Source organism: Crinia signifera, chromosome 8, assembly GCF_055691185.1.
Source record: "Crinia signifera chromosome 8, ASM5569118v1, whole genome shotgun sequence".
In the NCBI taxonomy this organism is placed as follows: Eukaryota; Metazoa; Chordata; class Amphibia; order Anura; family Myobatrachidae; genus Crinia; species Crinia signifera.
Window position 1 is genome coordinate 179,278,160 of NC_139224.1, and position 25,786 is coordinate 179,303,945.

Genomic DNA, 25,786 nt, shown 5'->3' on the forward strand with positions numbered 1-25,786 from the left:
TAGGTGTATTTGTATCCAGAAATACACTTATTTTTGACATTTACTATCCCGAAAATACGGCAATTCGTATTTGTATTGATAGCACATCAAGACGAATACGAATTGCCGTATTTTCGGAATAGTAAATGTCAAAAATAAGTGTATTTCTGGATACAAATACACCTATTTTTTTACAAATTTCCTTTAGTAAATTTCCCCCTTCATATCTGGAAAGTGCCCATACATCACCCCAATCGATTGTCATTTCAGATGTTACTTCTTTTCATAATGATTGTCACAATTAATTGCTGATGTATGTGGCCCATTACACTTCCTGCTTCTCCTCATTAGCGAGGCGAAGCAGGAGGGCAGACCGACAAGATGTATGAACATCTTGCCTGCCGAACCGAGGGAAGCGCTAACTCCGCCCTCCGGCGATGTCCCCTCCAGCTGACGGCGCATCAGTTAACACTCCTTCCCCCCGGCAGGCTGGACTGGGCATGCGCGGGATCTCGCTACTCACGTGAGATCCCCAGAGCAGCTCAGAGCCAGCAGCAGGGACAGCGCTGTCACTCCTGTGGGTATTAGGCATCACTACCTGCAGCTTTCCAAGTCAATAGCTGCAGGGGCGGAACGGTCTGCGATGCTAGCCAATCATACATTGGGTAGGAGGCAGGCGCGCAGTACAATATATCCTCCCTGTGCTATGCCTCCTGCCCTGCACCACCGCACATTAGGCACCCGCACAGGGGGCATCATAGAGCAGGGGAAGCGTTATCCCCTGCCGCACGGGCATAGCGCATATTCCCCTAATCAACACTTAATAAACCTACCCCTGTGTGATTTCCCCTTTTGTAAATGGCTGAGGAGTCCCTTGCTAGTACCAGCAGGGGCGCCAACAGGTCGGCCGGGCCCCGGTATAAGAGAGGGGTAGTGGCCTCTGGGTGTGGGCGTCATCTCTGAGAGGGTGCAGGGTATGGGGTGGTGGGCGGGATCATCATTGCACACACAGAGGGAGAGCAGCAGCTGTCTATCTCCCCAGCTCAGCGCATGGCACTGAGCAGCATATGCTGAGCTGAGGAGAGAGGCTGTGCTGAGCTGAGGAGAGAGGCTGTGCTGTCTGAGGAGAGAGGCTGTGCTGTCTGAGGAGAGAGGCTGTGCTGAGCAGAGGAGAGAGGCTGTGCTGTCTGAGGATAGAGGCTGTGCTGTCTGAGGATAGAGGCTGTGCTGTCTGAGATAGGCTGTGCTGTCTGTGGAGAGAGGCTGTGCTGAGCTGAGGAGAAAGGCTGTGCTGAGCTGAGGAGAGGGGCTGTGCTGAGCTGAGAGGCTGTGCTGTCTGAGGAGAGATGCTGTGCAGAGCTGAGGAGAGAGGCTGTGCTGAGCTGAGGAGAGAGGCTGTGCTGTCTGGGGAGAGAGGCTGTGCTGAGGAGAGAGGTTGTGCTATCTGAGGAGAGCGGCTGTGCTGAGCTGAGGAGAGAGGCTGTGCTGTCTGAGGATAGAGGCTGTGCTGTCTGAGGAGAGAGGCTGTGCTGAGCAGAGGAGAGAGGCTGTGCTGTCTGAGGATAGAAGCTGTGCTGTCTGAGGATAGAGGCTGTGCTGTCTGAGGAGAGAGGCTGTGCTGTCTGTGGAGAGAGGCTGTGTTGAGCTGAGGAGAGAGGCTGTGCTGTCTGAGGAGAGAGGCTGTGCTGAGCAGAGGAGAGAGGCTGTGCTGTCTGAGGATAGAGGCTGTGCTGTCTGAGGATAGAGGCTGTGCTGTCTGAGGATAGAGGCTGTGCTGTCTGTGGAGAGAGGCTGTGCTATCTGAGGAGAGCGTCTGTGCTGAGCTGAGGAGAGAGGCTGTGCTGAGCTGAGAGGCTGTGCTGAGTAGAGGAGAGAGGCTGTGCTGAGTAGAGGAGAGAGGCTGTGCTGTCTGAGAATAGAGGCTGTGATGTCTGGGGAGAGAGAATGTGCTGTCTGAGAAGAGAGGCTGTGCTGAGCAGAGGAGAGAGTCTGTGCTGTCTGAGGATAGAGGCTGTGCTGTCTGAGGAGAGAGGCTGTGCTGAGCAGAGGAGAGAGGCTGTGCTGTCTGAGGAGAGAGGCTGTGCTGTCTGAGGATAGAGGCTGTGCTGTCTGAGAGAGGCTGTGCTGTCTGTGGAGAGAGGCTGTGCTGAGCTGAAGAGAAAGGCTGTGCTGAGCTGAGGAGAGGGGCTGTGCTGAGCTGAGAGGGTGTGCTGTCTGAGGAGAGATGCTGTGCAGAGCTGAGGAGAGAGGCTGTGCTGAGCTGAGGAGAGAGGCTGTGCTGTCTGGGGAGAGAGGCTGTGCTGAGGAGAGAGGTTGTGCTATCTGAGGAGAGCGGCTGTGCTGAGCTGAGGAGAGAGGCTGTGCTGTCTGAGGATAGAGGCTGTGCTGTCTGAGGAGAGAGGCTGTGCTGAGCAGAGGAGAGAGGCTGTGCTGTCTGAGGATAGATTCTGTGCTGTCTGAGGATAGAGGCTGTGCTGTCTGAGGAGAGAGGCTGTGCTGTCTGTGGAGAGAGGCTGTGCTGAGCTGAGGAGAGAGGCTGTGCTGAGCTGAGGAGAGAGGCTGTGCTGTCTGAGGAGAGATGCTGTGCAGAGCTGAGGAGAGAGGCTGTGCTGAACTGAGGAGAGAGGCTGTGCTGTCTGGGGAGAGAGGCTGTGCTGAGGAGAGAGGTTGTGCTATCTGAGGAGAGCGGCTGTGCTGAGCTGAGGAGAGAGGCTGTGCTGAGCTGAGAGGCTGTGCTGAGTAGAGGATAGAGGCTGTGCTGTCTGAGGAGAGAGGCTGTGCTGTCTGGGGAGAGAGATTTGTTCTAACCCGAGGAGAGAGGCAGTGCTAAACTGAGGAGAGAGGCTGTGCTGTCTGAGGAGTGAGGCTGTGCTGTCTGAGGAGTGAGGCTGTGCTAAGCTGAGGAGACAGGCTGTGCTAACCTGAGGAGAGAGGTGGTGCTAAGCTGAGGAGAGAGGCTGTCCAGAGCTGAGGAGAGAGGCTGTGCTGTCTGAGGAGAGAGGCTGTGCTGTCTGAGGAGAGAGGCTGTGCTGTATGAGGAGAGAGGCTGTGCTGTCAGAGGAAAGAGCCTGTCATCTCTCTCCCCACTAATAGGGGAGGCAGGAACAGGACCCAGCCCCTCCAGCAGATATGGGCCCAGGTAAAAAGTGTTGTATGCCCCATAGTAGTGCCATAGTTTGTTTTATACCATCTAGTAGTGTCCTAGTATATTTTATCCCCACTGTAGTGCCATAGATTGTTTAATGCACCATAAGAGTGCCCCCATTTGTTTATGCCCCATAGTAGTGCCATACTGTAGTTTGTTTTATCCCCATAGTAGTTCCCTAGTTTGTTTTATGCCCCATAGTAGTGCCCTAGTTTGTTTTATGCCCCATACTAGTGTCCTAGTTTTTTTTTATGTCCCATAGTAGTGCCCTCATTTGTTTTATGCCCTATATAAGTTCTGTAATTTGTTTTATGCCCCATAGTAATACCCTAGTTTATTTTATGCCCCATAATAGTTCCCTAGTTTGTGTTATGCCAAAAAGCAGTGCCCTAGTTTGTTTTATACCCCATAGTACTATCCTAGTTGGTTTTATGCCCCACAGTAGTATCCTAATTTGTTTTATGCCCCACAGTAGTGCCCTGGTTTGTTTTATGCCACACTGTAGTTCTGTAATTTGTTTTATAACCCACAGTAATGTCCTAGGTTTTTTTTGCCCCATATTAGTGTTCTTGTTCTTTTATGACCCACAGTTTGTTTACTGCCCTGTAGTTTGTTTACTGTAGTTTGTTTACTACCCTAGTTTGTTTACTGCCCTGTAGTAGTGCTCTCCTTTGTTTTATGCCCCATAGTAGTTCCTTGTTTTTTTTAATGCTCCACAGTAGTTCTGTAGTTTGTTTTATGCGCCAAAGTAGTGCCCTAGTTTGTTTTATGCCCCATAGTAGTGTCCTAGTTGGTTTTATGCGCGATAGTAGTACCCTAGTTTTGTTTTATGCCCCATAGTAATGTCCTTGTTTGTTTTATGCCCCATAGTAGTGTCCTAGTTTGTTTTATGCCCCACAGTAGTTCTGTGGTTTTGTTATGACCCACAATAGTGCCCTAGTTTGTTTTATGTCCCGTAGTAGTGCCCTCTTTTTTATTTCCCCTAGTAGTACCCTTGTTTGTTTTATGCCCCATAGTGATTTTGTAGGTTGTTGTATGCCCCACAGTAGTGCCCTAGTTTGTTTTATGCCCCATAGTAGTGCCATCATTTGTTTATGCCCCATAGTAGTGCCCTCATTTGTTTTATGCCCCATAGAAGTTCTGTATTTTGTTTTATGCCCCATAGAAATGTCTTAGCTTTTTTATGCCCCATAGTAATTCCCTCATCTCTTTTATGCCCCATAGAAGTTCTGTATTTTGTTTTATGCCCCATATTAATTCCCTAGTTTGCTTTATGCCCCCTAGTAGTGCTATACTGTAGTTTGTTTTATCCCCATAGTAGTTCCCTAGTTGGTTTTACACCCCATAGTAGTGCCCTCATTTGTTTTACGCCCCATAGTAGTGTCCTATTTTTTCTTGGCCCATAGTAGTGCCCTAGTTTGTTTTATGCCCCATAGTAGTGTCCTAGTTTTTTTATGTCCCATAGTAGTGTCGTAGTCTTTTTATGTCCCATAGTAGTTCCATTATTTGTTTTATGCCCTGTAGTAGTTCTGTAATTTGTTTTATGCCCCATAGTAATACCCTAGTCTTTTTATGCCCCAGAGTAGTGCCCTAGTTTGTTTTATGCCCCATAGTAGTACCTTAGTTTGTTTTATGCCCAATAGTAGTACCCTAGTTTGTTTTATGCCCAATAGTAGTGCCCTAGTTAGTTTACTGCCCTGTAGTAGTGCTCTCTTTTGTTTTATGTCCCATAGTAGTTCTGTAGTTTGTTTTATGCCCCATAGTATTTCTGTGGGTTGTTTTATTCCCCACAGTAGTGCCCTAGTTTGTTTTATGCCCCATAGCAGTGTCCTAGTTGGTTTTATGCCCGATAGTAGTACTCTAGTTTGTTTTATGTCCCATAGTAGTGTGCTAGGTTTGTTTTATGCCCCACAGTTGTGCCCTAGTTTGTTTTATGCCCCACAGTAGTTCTGTAGTTTGTTTTATGCCCACAGTAGTGCCATCATGTGTTTATGCACCATAGTAGTGCCATTCTGTCATTTGTTTTATCCCCATAGTCAGCAGCGTAACTATAATTTTGGCGCCCCCCCGCCGATAATAAAACACGCGCCCCCCCCCCTCACCCTCACCCCCACTCCGGACGCCGATGCCCCCCCAACCCCCCATCCCCCGCATACTTACCTGTATTCGCTGCGCTGGTCCCGGCTCCCATTCTGGCTTCATTCTGATATGAAACACGGACCATCACAAAATGGCCGCCCCCATACAGCAGACAGTTTCAAAGAACTGGCTGCTATATGGGGGCGGACATTTTATGGTAGCCCGTCGCAATAGCAGAATGAAGCCAGGGGAGCCGGGACCGCCGCAGCGAATATAGGTAACGCTGCGGGGGATGGGGCATTACGATAGCACCGCAGCCCCCCGGCGCCCGCACTTACCCAGCGCCTCCCCGCGACCGCGGGGGCTGCGGTGCTGTAGTTACGCCAGTGCCCATAGTAGTGCCCTAGTTTGTGTTGTTTCAAAAAAGCAGTGCCCTAGTTTGTTTTATGCCCCATAGTAGTATCCTAGTTGAGTATATGCCGCATAGTAGTGCCCCAGTTTGTTTTATGCCCCATAGTAGTGCCCTAGTTTGTGTTATGCCAAAAAGCAGTGCCTAGTTTGTTTTATACCCCATAGTAGTATCCTAGTTGGTTTTATGCCCCATAGTAGTGCCCTAGTTTGTTTTATGACCCATAGTAGTGCCCTAGTTTGTGTTATGCCAAAAATAAGTGCCTAGTTTGTTTTATACACCATAGTAGTGCCCTAGTTTGTTTTATGGCCCATAGTAGTGTCCTAGTTTGTTTTATGCCCCACAGTAGTGCCCTAGTTTGTTTTATGCAACACTGTAGTGTCCTAGTTCCCCCCCTCCATAGTAGTGTCCTTTTTCTTTTATGCCCCATAGTAGTTCTGCAGTTTGTTTTATGCCCCATCGTGGTGCCCTCATTTGCTTTATGCCCCACAGTAGTGCCCTCATTTGTTTTATGCCCCAAAGAAGTTCTGTATTTTGTTTTATGCCCCATAGAAATGTCTTAGCTTTTCTATGCCCCATAGTACATCCCTCATCTCTTTTATGCCCCATAGAAGTTCTGTATTTTGTTTTATGCCCCATAGAAATGTCTTAGCTTTTTTATGCCCCATAGTAATTCCCTCATCTCTTTTATGCCCCATAGAAGTTCTGTATTTTGTTTTATGCCCCATATTAATTCCCTAGTTTGCTTTATGCCCCATAGTAGTGCCCTAGTTTGTTTTATGGCCCACAGTGGTGCCCTTGTGTTTTTATGCCTCTTAGGAATGTCCTAGTCTGTTTTATGCCACATATTAGTGGACGAGTTCTGTTAATGTCTCTAAGAGTGCCCCTGTGTTGCCAGGGGCCCCTGCTTGTCTGTCAGTTTCTTTGTTCCTTTGTGCTTAGTATGCTGGAGCTGCTGCCTGCTATGTAATGCCAGCCTTCGGACCGTCTACAAACTCCTCACCATTATTGCTGATTATTCCTTTCTGGTTTTCTAGTTTTAATACAATGCCACCTATTCTTATAATGTGGTTTGTCACAGATGCCAATGTGAGCGGTGGAACCACTTGCACCTACTCTGTTATTGCTAGGCACCTAAAGGCACTTTGATAAAATTGCTGATGTACTGTAACATCCGAGGTACAGATACCCAAATCCACAGATTCAATCAAGGGGTGCACTCTCAGGGCCTGTAGAGAAATATTTATCTGCACACAGACGTAGGAGTATCTGGGGAGATGAATCAAACCTCAGCTTCTATAATAACTGGCAGATTAGAGTCTGTGTCATGTAATGATAGTGAGAAGCTGATCGATTGCTATGGGTAACCTCACTTTGGGCCTTATTCTGATCTGAGCTCAGTACAAATTTGTTCTTAAAATGGGCAAAACCATGTGCACTGCAGGTGGGGCAGATGTAACATGTGCAGAGAGAGTTAGGTTTGTGTGAGTTATTTTGTTTCTGTGCAGGGTAAATACTGGCTGCATTATTTTTACACTGCAATTTAGATTTCAGTTTCAGCACACCCCACCCAAATGTAACTCTCTCTGCACATGTTACATCTGCCCCACCTGCAGTGCACATGGTTTTGCCCATTTTAAGAACAAATTTGTACTGAGCTCAGATCAGAAAAAGGCCCTTTATCTCTCTCTCTCTCTCTCTCTCTCTCTCTCTCTCTCTCGGTGTGATGCACCTCCCCTTCTGTGCTCCTGATTGGACAGTTTATGCAGCATGTAGGGATTGGTCTGACAGAGGCGTGCAGCGATGTGCTGGGAGCAATGATTTCGGCTTCTGTCCTATTGCAGAGCAGATTATATAATAACTCTGGTGATTGTGTAACACACAATGTTGTGGCGTTGTGGTGCTTTTGTCGTGTACAGAAATATTTCATAAACAATAAACCTGTTTCCTCACAGATCCAAAAGATAACTTTGCCTATGTCTTCATAACACCATGGATAGGTATGTACCATGAGACTCTCGTTATACATGTTCTGCCCCATGTTCCACACAGCTCTGTGCTCTGCTAATAGTACTAGTGAAACGGTGGGAAGCGGTGTGCCGGGAAATGGTGTATTGGGAATAGCATACCGGGAAATGGTGTATTGGGAATTGGTGATCAGGGGATGCTGTTCTGGTATATGGTGTATCAGGCAATGGTGTACATGGGAATTGGTGGGAAATGATGAACCGGGAATTGTTGCAACAGTTAAATGGTGTACTGGGAAATGGTGTACTGGGAAATGGTGGGAAATGATGAACCGGGAAGTGGTGTATCGGGAAGTGGTGTACCGGGAAATGGTGTATTGGGAATAGTATATAGGGAAATGGTGATCAGGGGATGCTTTTCTGGTATATGGTGTATCAGGAAATGGTGCACATGGGAATTGGTGGGAAATGATGAACCGGGAATTGGTGTACCAGTTAAATGGTGTACTGGGAAATGGTGGGAAATGATGAACTGGGAATTGGTGTACCAGTAAAATGGTGCAACGGGAAGTGGTGCATCTGGAAGTGGTGCATCGGGAAGTGGTGCAACGGGAAGTGGTGCATCGGGAAATGGTGGGAAATGATGAACCGGGAATTGGTGTGACAGTAAAATGGTGCGTCAGGAAGTGCTGCATCTGGAAATGGTTTACTGGGAAATAATATACTGGGAAATGCTGCACCAGGAGATGCTGTACTGGGAAATGATGTACCGGGAATTGGTGTACTGGGAAATGGTGTACTAGGAACCAGCGTCTTAGGCGGGTATGGTCCATACAATCAACCAGAATAAGGTCAGCAGTCAGTAGGTCAACCATATATGGTGTATATTCACATTCTCGCCAGGGTCAAAAGGTCAACAGAAAAAAGGGGAACACCTGAAAAGTTTGTCACAGTAAAGAGGTCGGCAAGTTTTTTTTATGAAAGTCTGCACAGTTACAGTGTATATGAGTCCTAAATGTCACTGGCCTAGGCTGGATGAGATACAACTCACCTCTGCAGTATCACCTAGCAACTGAGGAACTCCTGAATGTCACTGGCCTAGGCTGGATGAGATACAACTCACCTCTGCAGTATCACCTAGCAACTGAGGAACTCCTGAATGTCACTGGCCTAGGCTGGATGAGATACGACTCACCTCTGCAGTATCACCTAGCAACTGAGGATCTCCTGAATGTCACTGGCCTAGGCTGGATGAGATACAACTCACCCCTGCAGTATCACCTAGCAACTGAGGAACTCCTAAATGTCACTGGCCTAGGCTGGATGAGATACAACTCACCTCTGCAGTATCACCTAGCAACTGAGGATCTCCTGAATGTCACTGGCCTAGGCTGGATGAGATACAACTCACCTCTGCAGTATCACCTAGCAACTGAGGAACTCCTGAATGTCACTGGCATAGGCTGGATGAGATACAACTCACCTCTGCAGTATCACCTAGCAACTGAGGAACTCCTGAATGTCACTGTCCTAGGCTGGATGAGATACGACTCACCTCTGCAGTGTCACCTAGCAACTGAGGGACTCCTGAATGTCACTGGCATAGGCTGGATGAGTACGACTCACCTCTGCAGTATCACCTAGCAACTGAGGAACTCCTGAATGTCACTGGCATAGGCTGGATGAGATACAACTCACCTCTGCAGTATCACCTAGCAACTGAGGAATCTCCTGAATGTCACTGGCCTAGGCTGGATGAGATACAACTCACCTCTGCAGTATCACCTAGCAACTGAGGAACTCCTGAATGTCACTGGCCTAGGCTGGATGAGATACAACTCACCTCTGCAGTATCACCTAGCAACTGAGGAACTCCTGAATGTCACTGGCCTAGGCTGGATGAGATACAACTCACCTCTGCAGTATCACCTAGCAACTGAGGAACTCCTGAATGTCACTGGCCTAGGCTGGATGAGATACAACTCACCTCTGCAGTATCACCTAGCAACTGAGGAACTCCTGAATGTCACTGGCCTAGGCTGGATGAGATACAACTCACCTCTGCAGTATCACCTAGCAACTGAGGAACTCCTGAATGTCACTGGCCTAGGCTGGATGAGATACAACTCACCTCTGCAGTATCACCTAGCAACTGAGGAACTCCTGAATGTCACTGGCCTAGGCTGGATGAGATACAACTCACCTCTGCAGTATCACCTAGCAACTGAGGAACTCCTGAATGTCACTGGCCTAGGCTGGATGAGATACAACTCACCTCTGCAGTATCACCTAGCAACTGAGGAACTCCTGAATGTCACTGGCCTAGGCTGGATGAGATACAACTCACCCCTGCAGTATCACCTAGCAACTGAGGAACTCCTGAATGTCACTGGCCTAGGCTGGATGAGATACAACTCACCTCTGCAGTATCACCTAGCAACTGAGGAACTCCTGAATGTCACTGGCCTAGGCTGGATGAGATACAACTCACCTCTGCAGTATCACCTAGCAACTGAGGAACTCCTGAATGTCACTGGCCTAGGCTGGATGAGATACAACTCACCTCTGCAGTATCACCTAGCAACTGAGGAACTCCTGAATGTCACTGGCCTAGGCTGGATGAGATACAACTCACCTCTGCAGTATCACCTAGCAACTGAGGATCTCCTGAATGTCACTGGCCTAGGCTGGATGAGATACAACTCACCTCTGCAGTATCACCTAGCAACTGAGGAACTCCTGAATGTCACTGGCCTAGGCTGGATGAGATACAACTCACCTCTGCAGTATCACCTAGCAACTGAGGAACTCCTGAATGTCACTGGCCTAGGCTGGATGAGATACAACTCACCTCTGCAGTATCACCTAGCAACTGAGGAACTCCTGAATGTCACTGGCCTAGGCTGGATGAGATACAACTCACCTCTGCAGTATCACCTAGCAACTGAGGAACTCCTGAATGTCACTGGCCTAGGCTGGATGAGATACAACTCACCTCTGCAGTATCACCTAGCAACTGAGGAACTCCTGAATGTCACTGGCCTAGGCTGGATGAGATACAACTCACCTCTGCAGTATCACCTAGCAACTGAGGAACTCCTGAATGTCACTGGCCTAGGCTGGATGAGATACAACTCACCTCTGCAGTATCACCTAGCAACTGAGGAACTCCTGAATGTCACTGGCCTAGGCTGGATGAGATATAACTCACCTCTGCAGTATCACCTAGCAACTGAGGAACTCCTGAATGTCACTGGCCTAGGCTGGATGAGATACAACTCACCTCTGCAGTATCACCTAGCAACTGAGGAACTCCTGAATGTCACTGGCCTAGGCTGGATGAGATACAACTCACCTCTGCAGTATCACCTAGCAACTGAGGAACTCCTGAATGTCACTGGCCTAGGCTGGATGAGATACAACTCACCCCTGCAGTATCACCTAGCAACTGAGGAACTCCTGAATGTCACTGGCCTAGGCTGGATGAGATACAACTCACCTCTGCAGTATCACCTAGCAACTGAGGAACTCCTGAATGTCACTGGCCTAGACTGGATGAGATACAACTCACCTCTGCAGTATCACCTAGCAACTGAGGAACTCCTGAATGTCACTGGCCTAGGCTGGATGAGATACAACTCACCCCTGCAGTATCACCTAGCAACTGAGGAACTCCTGAATGTCACTGGCCTAGGCTGGATGAGATATAACTCACCTCTGCAGTATCACCTAGCAACTGAGGAACTCCTGAATGTCACTGGCCTAGGCTGGATGAGATACAACTCACCTCTGCAGTATCACCTAGCAACTGAGGAACTCCTGAATGTCACTGGCATAGGCTGGATGAGATACAACTCATCTGTGTAGTATCACCTAGCAACTGAGGAACTCCTGAATGTCACTGGCCTAGGCTGGATGAGATACAACTCACCTCTGCAGTATCACCTAGCAACTGAGGAACTCCTGAATGTCACTGGCATAGGCTGGATGAGATACAACTCATCTGTGTAGTATCACCTAGCAACTGAGGAACTCCTGAATGTCACTGGCCTAGGCTGGATGAGATACAACTCACCTCTGCAGTATCACCTAGCAACTGAGGAACTCCTGAATGTCACTGGCATAGGCTGGATGAGATACAACTCATCTGTGTAGTATCACCTAGCAACTGAGGAACTCCTGAATGTCACTGGCCTAGGCTGGATGAGATACAACTCACCTCTGCAGTATCACCTAGCAACTGAGGAACTCCTGAATGTCACTGGCATAGGCTGGATGAGATACGACTCATCTGTGCAGTATCACCTAGCAACTGAGGAACTCCTGAATGTCACTGGCCTAGGCTGGATGAGATACAACTCTCCTCTGCAGTATCACCTAGCAACTGAGGAACTCCTGAATGTCACTGGCCTAGGCTGGATGAGATACAAATCATCTGTGCAGTATCACCTAGCAACTGAGGAACTCCTGAATGTCACTGGCCTAGGCTGGATGAGATACAACTCTCCTCTGCAGTATCACCTAGCAACTGAGGAACTCCTGAATGTCACTGGCCTAGGCTGGATGAGATACGACTCATCTGTGCAGTATCACCTAGCAACTGAGGAACTCCTGAATGTCACTGGCATAAGCTGGATGAGATACGACTCACCTCTGCAGTATCACCTAGCAACTGAGGAACTCCTGAATGTCACTGGCCTAGGCTGGATGAGATACAACTCACCTCTGCAGTATCACCTAGCAACTGAGGAACTCCTGAATGTCACTGGCCTAGGCTGGATGAGATACAACTCTCCTCTGCAGTATCACCTAGCAACTGAGGAACTCCTGAATGTCACTGGCCTAGGCTGGATGAGATACAAATCATCTGTGCAGTATCACCTAGCAACTGAGGAACTCCTGAATGTCACTGGCCTAGGCTGGATGAGATACAACTCTCCTCTGCAGTATCACCTAGCAACTGAGGAACTCCTGAATGTCACTGGCCTAGGCTGGATGAGATACGACTCATCTGTGCAGTATCACCTAGCAACTGAGGAACTCCTGAATGTCACTGGCATAAGCTGGATGAGATACGACTCACCTCTGCAGTATCACCTAGCAACTGAGGAACTCCTGAATGTCACTGGCCTAGGCTGGATGAGATACAACTATCTGTGCAGTATCACCTAGCAACTGAGGAACTCCTGAATGTCACTGGCCTAGGCTGGATGAGATACAACTCACCTCTGCAGTATCACCTAGCAACTGAGGAACTCCTGAATGTCACTGGCCTAGGCTGGATGAGATACAACTCACCTCTGCAGTATCACCTAGCAACTGAGGAACTCCTGAATGTCACTGGCCTAGGCTGGATGAGATACGACTCCTCTGTGCAGTATCACCTAGCAACTGAGGAACTCCTGAATGTCACTGGCCTAGGCTGGATGAGATACAACTCACCTCTGCAGTATCACCTAGCAACTGAGGAACTCCTGAATGTCACTGGCATAGGCTGGATGAGATACAACTCACCTCTGCAGTATCACCTAGCAACTGAGGAACTCCTGAATGTCACTGGCCTAGGCTGGATGAGATACAACTCACCTCTGCAGTATCACCTAGCAACTGAGGAACTCCTGAATGTCACTGGCCTAGGCTGGATGAGATACGACTCCTCTGTGCAGTATCACCTAGCAACTGAGGAACTCCTGAATGTCACTGGCATAGGCTGGATGAGATACGACTCATCTGTGCAGTATCACCTAGCAACTGAGGATCTCCTGAATGTCACTGGCCTAGGCTGGATGAGATACGACTCACCTCTGCAGTATCACCTAGCAACTGAGGATCTCCTGAATGTCACTGGCCTAGGCTGGATGAGATACAACTCACCTCTGCAGTATCACCTAGCAACTGAGGATCTCCTGAATGTCACTGGCCTAGGCTGGATGAGATACAACTCACCTCTGCAGTATCACCTAGCAACTGAGGATCTCCTGAATGTCACTGGCCTAGGCTGGATGAGATACAACTCACCTCTGCAGTATCACCTAGCAACTGAGGAACTCCTGAATATCACTGGCCTAGGCTGGATGAGATACAACTCACCTCTGCAGTATCACCTAGCAACTGAGGATCTCCTGAATGTCACTGGCCTAGGCTGGATGAGATACAACTCACCTCTGCAGTATCACCTAGCAACTGAGGATCTCCTGAATGTCACTGGCCTAGGCTGGATGAGATACAACTCACCTCTGCAGTATCACCTAGCAACTGAGGAACTCCTGAATATCACTGGCCTAGGCTGGATGAGATACAACTCACCTCTGCAGTATCACCTAGCAACTGAGGAACTCCTGAATGTCACTGGCATAGGCTGGATGAGATACGACTCCTCTGTGCAGTATCACCTAGCAACTGAGGAACTCCTGAATGTCACTGGCCTAGGCTGGATGAAATACGACTCCTCTGTGCAGTATCACCTAGCAACTGAGGAACTCCTGAATGTCACTGGCATAGGCTGGATGAGATACAACTCACCTCTGCAGTATCACCTAGCAACTGAGGAACTCCTGAATGTCACTGGCCTAGGCTGGATGAGATACGACTCACCTCTGCAGTATCACCTAGCAACTGAGGATCTCCTGAATGTCACTGGCCTAAGCTGGATGAAATACGACTCCTCTGTGCAGTATCACCTAGCAACTGAGGAACTCCTGAATGTCACTGGCATAGGCTGGATGAGATACAACTCACCTCTGCAGTATCACCTAGCAACTGAGGAACTCCTGAATGTCACTGGCCTAGGCTGGATGAGATACGACTCACCTCTGCAGTATCACCTAGCAACTGAGGATCTCCTGAATGTCACTGGCCTAGGCTGGATGAGATACAACTCACCCCTGCAGTATCACCTAGCAACTGAGGAACTCCTGAATGTCACTGGCATAGGCTGGATGAGATACAACTCATCTGTGCAGTATCACCTAGCAACTGAGGAACTCCTGAATGTCACTGGCATAGGCTGGATGAGAAACAACTCACCTCTGCAGTATCACCTAGCAACTGAGGAACTCCTGAATGTCACTGGCATAGGCTGGATGAGATATGACTCATCTGTGCAGTATCACCTAGCAACTGAGGAACTCCTGAATGTCACTGGCCTAGGCTGGATGAGATACAACTCATCTGTGTAGTATCAACTAGCAACTGAGGAACTCCTGAATGTCACTGGCCTAGGCTGGATGAGATACAACTTACCCCTGCAGTATCACCTAGCAACTGAGGAACTCCTGAATGTCACTGGCATAGGCTGGATGAGATATGACTCATCTGTGCAGTATCACCTAGCAACTGAGGAACTCCTGAATGTCACTGGCCTAGGCTGGATGAGATACAACTCATCTGTGTAGTATCAACTAGCAACTGAGGAACTCCTGACTGTCACTGGCATAGGCTGGATGAGATACAACTCACCTCTGCAGTATCACCTAGCAACTGAGGAACTCCTGAATGTCACTGGCCTAGGCTGGATGAGATATGACTCCTCTGTGCAGTATCAACTAGCAACTGAGGAACTCCTGAATGTCACTGGCATAGGCTGGATGAGATACGACTCATCTGTGCAGTATCACCTAGCAACTGAGGAACTCCTGAATGTCACTGGCCTAGGCTGGATGAGATACAACTCACCTCTGCAGTATCACCTAGCAACTGAGGAACTCCTGAATGTCACTGGCCTAGGCTGGATGAGATACAACTCTCCTCTGCAGTATCACCTAGCAACTGAGGAACTCCTGAATGTCACTGGCCTAGGCTGGATGAGATACGAATAACCTCTGCAGTATCACCTAGCAACTGAGGAACTCCTGAATGTCACTGGCATAAGCTGGATGAGATACGACTCACCTCTGCAGTATCACCTAGCAACTGAGGAACTCCTGAATGTCACTGGCCTAGGCTGGATGAGATACAACTATCTGTGCAGTATCACCTAGCAACTGAGGAACTCCTGAATGTCACTGGCCTAGGCTGGATGAGATACAACTCACCTCTGCAGTATCACCTAGCAACTGAGGAACTCCTGAATGTCACTGACCTAGGCTGGATGAGATACAACTCACCTCTGCAGTATCACCTAGCAACTGAGGATCTCCTGAATGTCACTGGCCTAGGCTGGATGAGATACAACTCACCTCTGCAGTATCACCTAGCAACTGAGGAACTCCTGAATGTCACTGGCATAGGCTGGATGAGATACAACTCATCTGTGTAGTATCACCTAGCAACTGAGGAACTCCTGAATGTCACTGGCCTAGGCTGGATGAGATACGACTCACCTCTGCAGTATCACCTAGCAACTGAGGAACTCCTGAATGTCACTGGCCTAGGCTGGATGAGATACGACTTCTCTGTGCAGTATCACCTAGCAACTGAGGAACTCCTGAATGTCACTGGCCTAGGCTGGATGAGATACAACTCACCTCTGCAGTATCACCTAGCAACTGAGGAACTCCTGAATGTCACTGGCCTAGGCTGGATGAGATACGACTCCTCTGTGCAGTATCACCTAGCAACTGAGGAACTCCTGAATGTCACTGGCCTAGGCTGGATGAGATACGACTCACCTCTGCAGTATCACCTAGCAACTGAGGAACTCCTGAATGTCACTGGCCTAGGCTGGATGAGATACGACTCCTCTGTGCAGTATCACCTAGCAACTGAGGAACTCCTGAATGTCACTGGCCTAGGCTGGATGAGATACAACTCACCTCTGCAGTATCACCTAGCAACTGAGGAACTCCTGAATGTCACTGGCCTAGGCTGGATGAGATACGACTCCTCTGTGCAGTATCACCTAGCAACTGAGGAACTCCTGAATGTCACTGGCCTAGGCTGGATGAGATACAACTCACCTCTGCAGTATCACCTAGCAACTGAGGAACTCCTGAATGTCACTGGCCTAGGCTGGATGAGATACGACTCCTCTGTGCAGTATCACCTAGCAACTGAGGAACTCCTGAATGTCACTGGCATAGGCTGGATGAGATATGACTCATCTGTGCAGTATCACCTAGCAACTGAGGAACTCCTGAATGTCACTGGCCTAGGCTGGATGAGATACGACTCACCTCTGCAGTATCACCTAGCAACTGAGGAACTCCTGAATGTCACTGGCCTAGGCTGGATGAGATACAACTCACCTCTGCAGTATCACCTAGCAACTGAGGATCTCCTGAATGTCACTGGCCTAGGCTGGATGAGATACAACTCACCTCTGCAGTATCACCTAGCAACTGATGAACTTCTGAATGTCACTGGCCTAGGCTGGATGAGATATGACTCATCTGTGCAGTATCACCTAGCAACTGAGGAACTCCTGAATGTCACTGGCCTAGGCTGGATGAGATACAACTCATCTGTGTAGTATCACCTAGCAACTGAGGAACTCCTGAATGTCACTGGCATAGGCTGGATGAGATATGACTCCTCTGTGCAGTATCACCTAGCAACTGAGGAACTCCTGAATGTCACTGGCCTAGGCTGGATGAGATACGACTCCTCTGTGCAGTATCACCTAGCAACTGAGGAACTCCTGAATGTCACTGGCATAGGCTGGATGAGATACAACTCATCTGTGCAGTATCACCTAGCAACTGAGGAACTCCTGAATGTCACTGGCCTAGGCTGGATGAGATACAACTCATCTGTGCAGTATCACCTAGCAACTGAGGAACTCCTGAATGTCACTGGCATAGGCTGGATGAGATACGACTCATCTGTGCAGTATCACCTAGCAACTGAGGAACTCCTGAATGTCACTGGCCTAGGCTGGATGAGATACAACTCATCTGTGCAGTATCACCTAGCAACTGAGGAACTCCTGAATGTCACTGGCATAGGCTGGATGAGATACGACTCATCTGTGCAGTATCACCTAGCAACTGAGGAACTCCTGAATGTCACTGGCATAGGCTGGATGAGATACGACTCATCTGTGCAGTATCACCTAGCAACTGAGGAACTCCTGACTGTCACTGGCATAGGCTGGATGAGATACAACTCACCTCTGCAGTATCACCTAGCAACTGAGGAACTCCTGAATGTCACTGGCCTAGGCTGGATGAGATATGACTCCTCTGTGCAGTATCACCTAGCAACTGAGGAACTCCTGAATGTCACTGGCATAGGCTGGATGAGATACGACTCATCTGTGCAGTATCACCTAGCAACTGAGGAACTCCTGAATGTCACTGGCCTAGGCTGGATGAGATACAACTCACCTCTGCAGTATCACCTAGCAACTGAGGAACTCCTGAATGTCACTGGCCTAGGCTGGATGAGATACAACTCTCCTCTGCAGTATCACCTAGCAACTGAGGAACTCCTGAATGTCACTGGCCTAGGCTGGATGAGATACGACTCACCTCTGCAGCATCACCTAGCAACTGAGGAACTCCTGAATGTCACTGGCATAAGCTGGATGAGATACGACTCACCTCTGCAGTATCACCTAGCAACTGAGGAACTCCTGAATGTCACTGGCCTAGGCTGGATGAGATACAACTATCTGTGCAGTATCACCTAGCAACTGAGGAACTCCTGAATGTCACTGGCCTAGGCTGGATGAGATACGACTCACCTCTGCAGTATCACCTAGCAACTGAGGAACTCCTGAATGTCACTGGCCTAGGCTGGATGAGATACAACTCATCTGTGCAGTATCACCTAGCAACTGAGGAACTCCTGAATGTCACTGGCATAGGCTGGATGAGATACGACTCATCTGTGCAGTATCACCTAGCAACTGAGGAACTCCTGAATGTCACTGGCATAGGCTGGATGAGATACGACTCATCTGTGCAGTATCACCTAGCAACTGAGGAACTCCTGAATGTCACTGGCCTAGGCTGGATGAGATACGACTCATCTGTGCTGTATCACCTAGCAACTGAGGAACTCCTGAATGTCACTGGCATAGGCTGGATGAGATACAACTCACCTCTGCAGTATCACCTAGCAACTACGGAACTCCTGTATGAGGGGGCTCCCGTGTAAGAGTCCTTTTCTGCTTTGAGGTTTGGTACAGTGAAAAGGTCAACATGGAAATAGTTGACGCAGGTTGTTTTTTTCATCATTTGGTGTGTTGAACCATGTAAAAGCCAAATGTGTGAAGACATGTACCCTGGTGGGCTCACTTCGCTGCCAACGCCTCTGGCAAGGTCACTTTTCCCAATGGTAGTCCACGTGGATGGTAAAGGAAGTAAAAAAGTTTTGTCGATCATATGTGTGTCAACCATTGTTATGTCGACCATTTGAACCTGTTGACATAAAGAACGGTCTACCTTTTCCATGTGAATTTAATGCTTGTAGACCATATGCTGTCGACCTGTTGACCTATTAACTGTTGACCTATCATCTGGATACCATCCTGGGAAAGGAGGGCAATCTGTGGTCGTGTGTATTTGTCTTTCTCTTTATGAATATTGGTAGGTACAGTATGTTATTATTGGGGATAACTGTCCCATTTCCTAGGTTATCACCAAAGAATTTGTCGCTGTTTAGATGTTGTACTTTAAAAATACTGTACAGTAGGCACCATGGGCCTTATTCTGGTTGGTGCGGCCGGCCCGTACGCGTACGTTCCGGGGTTTTTAATGATCTGCGCATGCGTACCATCTCCAATGCGCAGGCGCGAACACTCCACAACGCTTACGGACGGGTCTCTCCGTGCGAAAAAACCTGTACGCGAGAGTACGGGCATTGGGGGCGGCATAGGGGCGTGATGAGGGGAGCGGCCGAAATAATGAGGGAAAATGGGCGTAAATATGGGCGTACACGGGGGTGTGCACCAAAAATGAACGGTGCTACTACCGCACGATCGGGTAAAGCACCGTTCATTTCGGACACAAAACAGGCGGCCGCCAACCGCCACCTCAGACCACCCCTACAGATACCGCATGCCAGCGGACGCCTGGGTCTGCTAATTAACGCAGATTACTACTCAAACACATACACCTGAATGTAATAAGCAATGCTGCAGCCTATTAAGTCCAAACCATGATTTCACTTCCTGCAAGCCACACACAGCACTCAAACACATTGGAAGCTTATCTTTCTATACTTCTCGACATTTAAAGGTTTGTTTAATTTAAGGTAAGAATCATTTTAAGACCTGCTTATATATGCTAAGGTAGGTATTTGTTAAACAGTTATACACATTCACTACGTGCTTTCATAGACTTTACACAGTAGCACACTCAATCTACACAAGTCGACATGTGTCAACGTGTTCACTCTAATACAAACATAGGTTTTGTATTTATGATACAATAACATAAACCACATCTAACACCTACAAAGGATGTTTCAGCAATGTTTTAAGCCCATGCCCACTATTTTGCACACAATCTTTGTATAGTACCCAAACTACAGACCTGTACCACTATCTGATCTGCTATGAATTGGATTTTACTACACTCTGGATGTAAGATGCCACCAATCACATTATTGCACTCACATCTCTCTAACAAAGGATTCCTACATCTGCTTATGACACTGTAAAATCATATATATGTACAAAGTTAAACATGTTTGTCCACAAGCAATTTTATCATGTTTGGCCGATTCACACATCTTTTTTTAGGGAGGACACATATGCATTCCTACACAAATGTACCTTTTCACCCTTGTTTGTCTGCCTCACCCACTCCATGAGGAAAGCATTGTTCTGGACCTGCTTTTACCTACTACTGTAGGAGCTACCTCACCTGCACACAAACTGCTTTCTCACCTATTAAGTTGCTCTGCACATGTGCTGACACAAACTAATTAGCAGGGAAAAGTTGGATAGGAACCTGTGAATGGCCATGGAGAGGGTTACACATGGGAAACTTCTACCACACTTCAACAAATGTTCAAAAATACCCTGGTCAGTAAGTACACATAAATGTAGTATTTTTTTCACACAAGAAATTACACATACAACAATTGTGTTTTAATTGGTAAAATAAATGTATTTGCTGTTCAGCATCACAGCTTATTTGACACTTTAATGTCATAAATCAAATAAACAAATAAAATATACACAAAAAAAAAAAACAGCCAGAACAAGAGGTTGCATATCTCCAAACATGTGTTACCCTGCAAATGCAATGGTGAAAGAAATGGGGACACCAGAATACGTACTGCAACAACCAGGGTGAATACTAAGCAAGATGCACACCACCAAAAATTTATCCTGCATTTGTAGAGGTCAAAATAAGAACTTTAATGCCCATGGCACGAAAATGGATCGATGGCCAACTCAGGAAGTGGATGTCCAGTGCAATTTAAACATTTGGGGTCCAACCACAGAGGAAGTGAACCAGGTCTCATTATTTGGGCCCTTTTTTCCCCTTTTTAGATGGGGCCTTGGGGACAGGGGCCTTTGGCTCAGATGGCTTGCGGCGTCTTCCCCTAGTGGACACAGGAGGGTCAGCAGAGGTGGAAGGTTGGGGAGCAGCTTGGGGTGGGCCAGCAGATGGGGGATTGTCCCTTAGGGACCTGGCGGTGGTCAGCAGCTCCGCAAGAATTTCATTCTGGCGGCTGAGGTGTTGGCCAATGCTTTGCATGCCAGCCGCCAGAGTGTCATTCATGCGGTTGAAGGCCTCACACTGCTGCCTGTTTGTGGCCTTCCAATCCGCCAGAATTTCCACAACCTGCTGCTGACGGACCGCAGCATCCACCCCTTGCTTCTCGATCCTCTCCAGCATCACCATCAAGCTGGCATCCCATGTGTCCTGTGGCTGGGGGTGTCGTGTTGGTGGAGGCTGGACCACTTGCTCCACCTGTGGCTCTGCAGAGGAAGATGCTGCCGGTTCATCCTGGGTTTCTGCTTCTTCTAGGATAATAATTGAAAACAAGGTCACCATCACATACGCACTAAAAAATCTCTTTCAAAATACAATGCATTACTGTGACTTACCAGCAAAAGCAGCAGCAAAGACCTCCGCCGGGAGCTCACTATCCATATTGGATATCCCCCTGACCTCGGCCACATCAATTACATCCAAGGCCTCCTGCTCCAGGGGGGTATATTCCAAGGTGTCTGGCATAGGCCCCCTCCCGGTGGACATGCTGTGGTTGTACCGGTCAGTCATCTTCCTCTTCAGTGTCGTTTTGAAGTCTGTCCACCTACAAGTTTAAACATACTGTACAAATATCACCATGAGATATGTGCACCACTGTGCTAGTGAACATCATGACTACGTTACATTTCCTAGTGTGGGTGATCTTATGTTTTTTAGCCATATGTGTCCCACACACACATTAATGTCTCCATTAGGAGGCATTTCAGTGTCTCATCTCATTCATTAGGCCACTAAATGCACATACATAGATCACTATGCAGAAATGACATCATCCATGGCCAAATTATGCACCTCCACCTGTTGTGAAACTACACATTCCACCATAGCTTGACAGTGTGGTTATTATGGAGTAATTTAACTATGGGATGGCATACTGGGATGTGTAGTTTCGCACCAGCTACACTTGCACAGTTTGGTCATTCTTGTTTCAGTAGCATCATATGGAACATGTTACAACAACTCTTTAAAAAACACACTTTCTCTTGTCCCATCACATACTTCACATACTTCACATGAGCAGAACTGTGCCCATAACCTCATATCACACCAATGGTGCATGTTTCATATATAAATGTGGGTTATTAGACATGGTTGTGTTCACATGTGACATTGAAGTGTAGCACTATCTGCAAACACACCTTTCTATTATTCTCAAAACATACATGTATCATATGTACACACATATGACATTATCAGGGGGACAAACACACTTGCCTTTTCTTCACCGCTAGCCAATCTCTGACCACTGGTGACACCTGGTTCACTTCCTCTGTGATCTTGTCCCAAAGGTTTCTCCTTGCACTGGCACCCGGCTTCCTGGTTGGCAATTCTATCCATTCGCGTGCCCTGGGCACTAAAATTCGCAATTCTGCCTCTACAAATGCAGGGTTTCTCTTTTTGCTGGTGGTATCCTGCTCAGTCCTCAACCTAGATGTTGCAGCTCGTTTTCTGGTGGCCCCAGTTCTCTCACCATGCACCTGCTGGGTCACACCTGTTTGGAGAGATGCAACCTCTTGTTCTGGCTGGTTGCTTGGCCCTTGTGGAGCTGGTGCAGTTTGAACAGGGCCTGTTAGTGAGGGGCCCGCTTGGTCTTGCAGGCTACTTCTCTCTTGGGCCCTCCTTCTCCGCTCCTGTTCCCTCTTCTGCAAAGCTTCAAGCAGGGATTCTGCTGTAGCTCTCTGTAGAGCGTCCTCAGCTGCGGAATCATCTGAGCTAGACATGTTTGCAGCAATTCTGGCCTGCATCTGACTGAATATTTATATGGTAATCTCCCGCCATGAACAAGGGGGCGTATATTTTTCCCCGCAATGTAGTTGCTAATTTACGCTGATATTTCCCGGCGATAATTCCCGCTTAAATTACGCAGGTCTCAACGCACCTGATCATTCACGTGTATATGCACATACACAGGTTGTGGAGCATTGTGTGCTACATGGTGAAATGTGTGCACCTGTCATTCCAATGATGAGTGTTGTCAGCTGGTATCTGTTGGAGTTTGTGTATGCTTTCTGAGTCACATTTCAAAACATCACGTTATAATGCTTTCCTTACATATGTAATGAGTATGAAATTGTCATACACCAACATGTTGCATTGTGCCTTTTTTAGCAGCGTATTTATTAGTAGACGGTTGCGTGTATTATTTTCAGCACACTGTATATACAGTACGTCTCTCCATGGAAATCGGTGTATTGTGCCCTTTTAGCAGCGTATTTATTAGTAGACGGTTGCGTGTATTATTTTCAGCACACTGTATATACAGTTCGTCTCTATACATTGAAAGCATGCTGTTGGTTATGGTGTGTGTATATCAGAACGGTCCGCGTAAGTTTCTATTCGCATCCAGTTTGTTAATGTAAGAAGGATTAATAAAGTTAATACTAAACAAACAATTTTTTAGACCAATCAGCAAGCACCAAAAGTGATATATGTACCTGCAATTAATAACTGCGCCATTGCCAATATGACTTCAACCAGGGCTAGCGCGTTTTCTACCCAGGAGCTGGTGGCCTTGGTTGAGGTCATGGACTGGCGCCTGGGGCCCAGGGGCCCATATGTGTCCAACATGGACAAGCGGCGGGCATATAATGCTGCCCGCCGCCTAATATACACCCGGACCGGCGTACAGAGAAGCCTGGCCCAAGTCGAGCGGCGCTGGTCTGACCTGCGCCGGCGCCAGCCAGTGATGCTGAGTTCCATTCGCCGCCATATTGCCCGATGTAAGTTTTTATTAACTAGTATGTCTGCGTTTTTTTTTCAATGATTTCTGTAATTTTTATAAATATGTTCATGAGTATGTGGGTGTATAGGGGGTGTATATGGGTGTATAGGGGGTGTATATGGGGTGTATATGGGGTGTATGTGGGTGTATATGGGGTGTATATGGGTGTATAGGGGGTGTATATGGGGTGTATAGGGGGTGTATATGGGGTGTATATGGGGTGTATATGTGTGTATAGGGGGTGTATATGGGTGTATAGGGGGTGTATAGGGGGTGTATAGGGGGTGTATAGGGGGGGTATAAGTAGTCGCTCTGTTTTTGGGTGTAGCATATCAATTAGTTTGCATGATAAATGTCTGAAATATAACAGCAATGATAATTTGTAAGGTTATGAGCATGACTAATGTGAATTTTTCTTTCCCCCATTTTTATGAAACCCAACCTTCGATTTCTATGTCATCAACATAAACATTTCAGCACGGGCAAGGGCACGCATGGAAGCCCGGGAGCAGGCAGCCCGGGAGCAGGCAGCCCGGGAGCAGGCAGCCCAGGAGGAGGAAGAGGAGGAGGAAGAGGAGGAAGAGGAGGAGACATTGGCACCTGCTGGTGACCACCCCATTTCGACATCCCCTTCCACCAGCCACACCCCTACCCCCACCCACACCCCTACCCCCACCCCCTCCCCTACCCCCACCCCTACCCCCACCCACACCCCTACCCCCACCCACACCCCCACCCACACCCCTTCCCCCACCCCCTCCCCTACCCCCACCCCCTCCCCACCCCATTTCCAACCCCCCTACACCTCTCCACCACCCACCCCCAAACCTCTCCAATCCCCACTCCAACCCACTACCTGTATCCCAAGTCCTATCCCATCCCCCTTGCTCCTGACCCCCCCAACCACCGGACACCCAACCAGCGGCAAGCAGGATGGCTCAACTAGCCGTAAGTAAATAATGTGTCTAATGTTTACCTACACATTTCTACACATAAACAATCACAACAACCACATATGTGTATCCAACATCAACATTAGTTGCAACAAATCACTGCAGGGCGACCATGAGGTGTGGCCTGTCCTTCTCCAGGAACAAGGGTCCCCTTGGTGGTTTTTTGGAGTGTTGCCATGCCTCACCCCTTGAATAATTGACATAACAGTACATCCAATGAGATATCCGACATTAGTGGTGTTGTAGTTATGTGGGTCCAGGTGTTGGGTAACTCCACTTCCCAGCATTATGTGCAACATTAATTTATAGATTGTTTTGTTCATAGTGTGTGAGGCCATGCGGATGCATGCTTTACAAACATAGCTTTAGGCCTATAATTTGTACAGCAATGTCCTAAATTTAAAATAGTAAGGAGTGCTTAAGCCGCAACAATGTCATAACCCTTAAATAGCACAGCCTAATTGTGAGGTTAGAGGTGAGCCCCCCAAAACCAAACTACCAATTGGGATACAGCATACATTCATCCAATAAGGAGTAATTTTTATATTTTTATGTAATATGTACAGTATGTGTGTGTTAACAGAATAGTATTTTGGACCATGTTTACAGCATACCCATCTTCAATGTAGTGGAAAAATGTATGTGGCCTTCACACTTAACTCACAAATTCATATTATGTTACAATGCAATAAACATTTATGTATATGATATATTAATTATAATGTGTTTTTCCCCTTCACTACAGACACTGAACAGCACCAGGAGGAGGTGGACAACATTTTGCGGGAGATATTCCTGACGTTATTTTATTTAAATATTCTTTTTTTACGTTTGGAGGCCCTCATTTAATTTATTTGTATTCCCCCCCCCCCCCCTTATTATGTTTGTACTAAATAAAAGTTTTTGTTGAGTTAGAAGT

General features: G+C 47.7%; 1 protein-coding gene across 1 annotated transcript in view; it reads left to right on the plus strand.

Moving 5' to 3' along the window:
* Positions 1-6,772: 6,772 nt before the first annotated feature.
* LOC146027326 (cytochrome P450 4B1-like) overlaps positions 6,773-25,786 on the plus strand; it is an 87,939-nt gene continuing 68,925 nt past the window's right edge. The window contains exons 1-2 of the mRNA XM_083158257.1: positions 6,773-6,791; positions 7,568-7,612. Of these exons, the coding sequence (XP_083014383.1) occupies positions 6,773-6,791; positions 7,568-7,612 (64 nt within the window). The remainder of the gene's footprint in view (positions 6,792-7,567; positions 7,613-25,786) is intronic.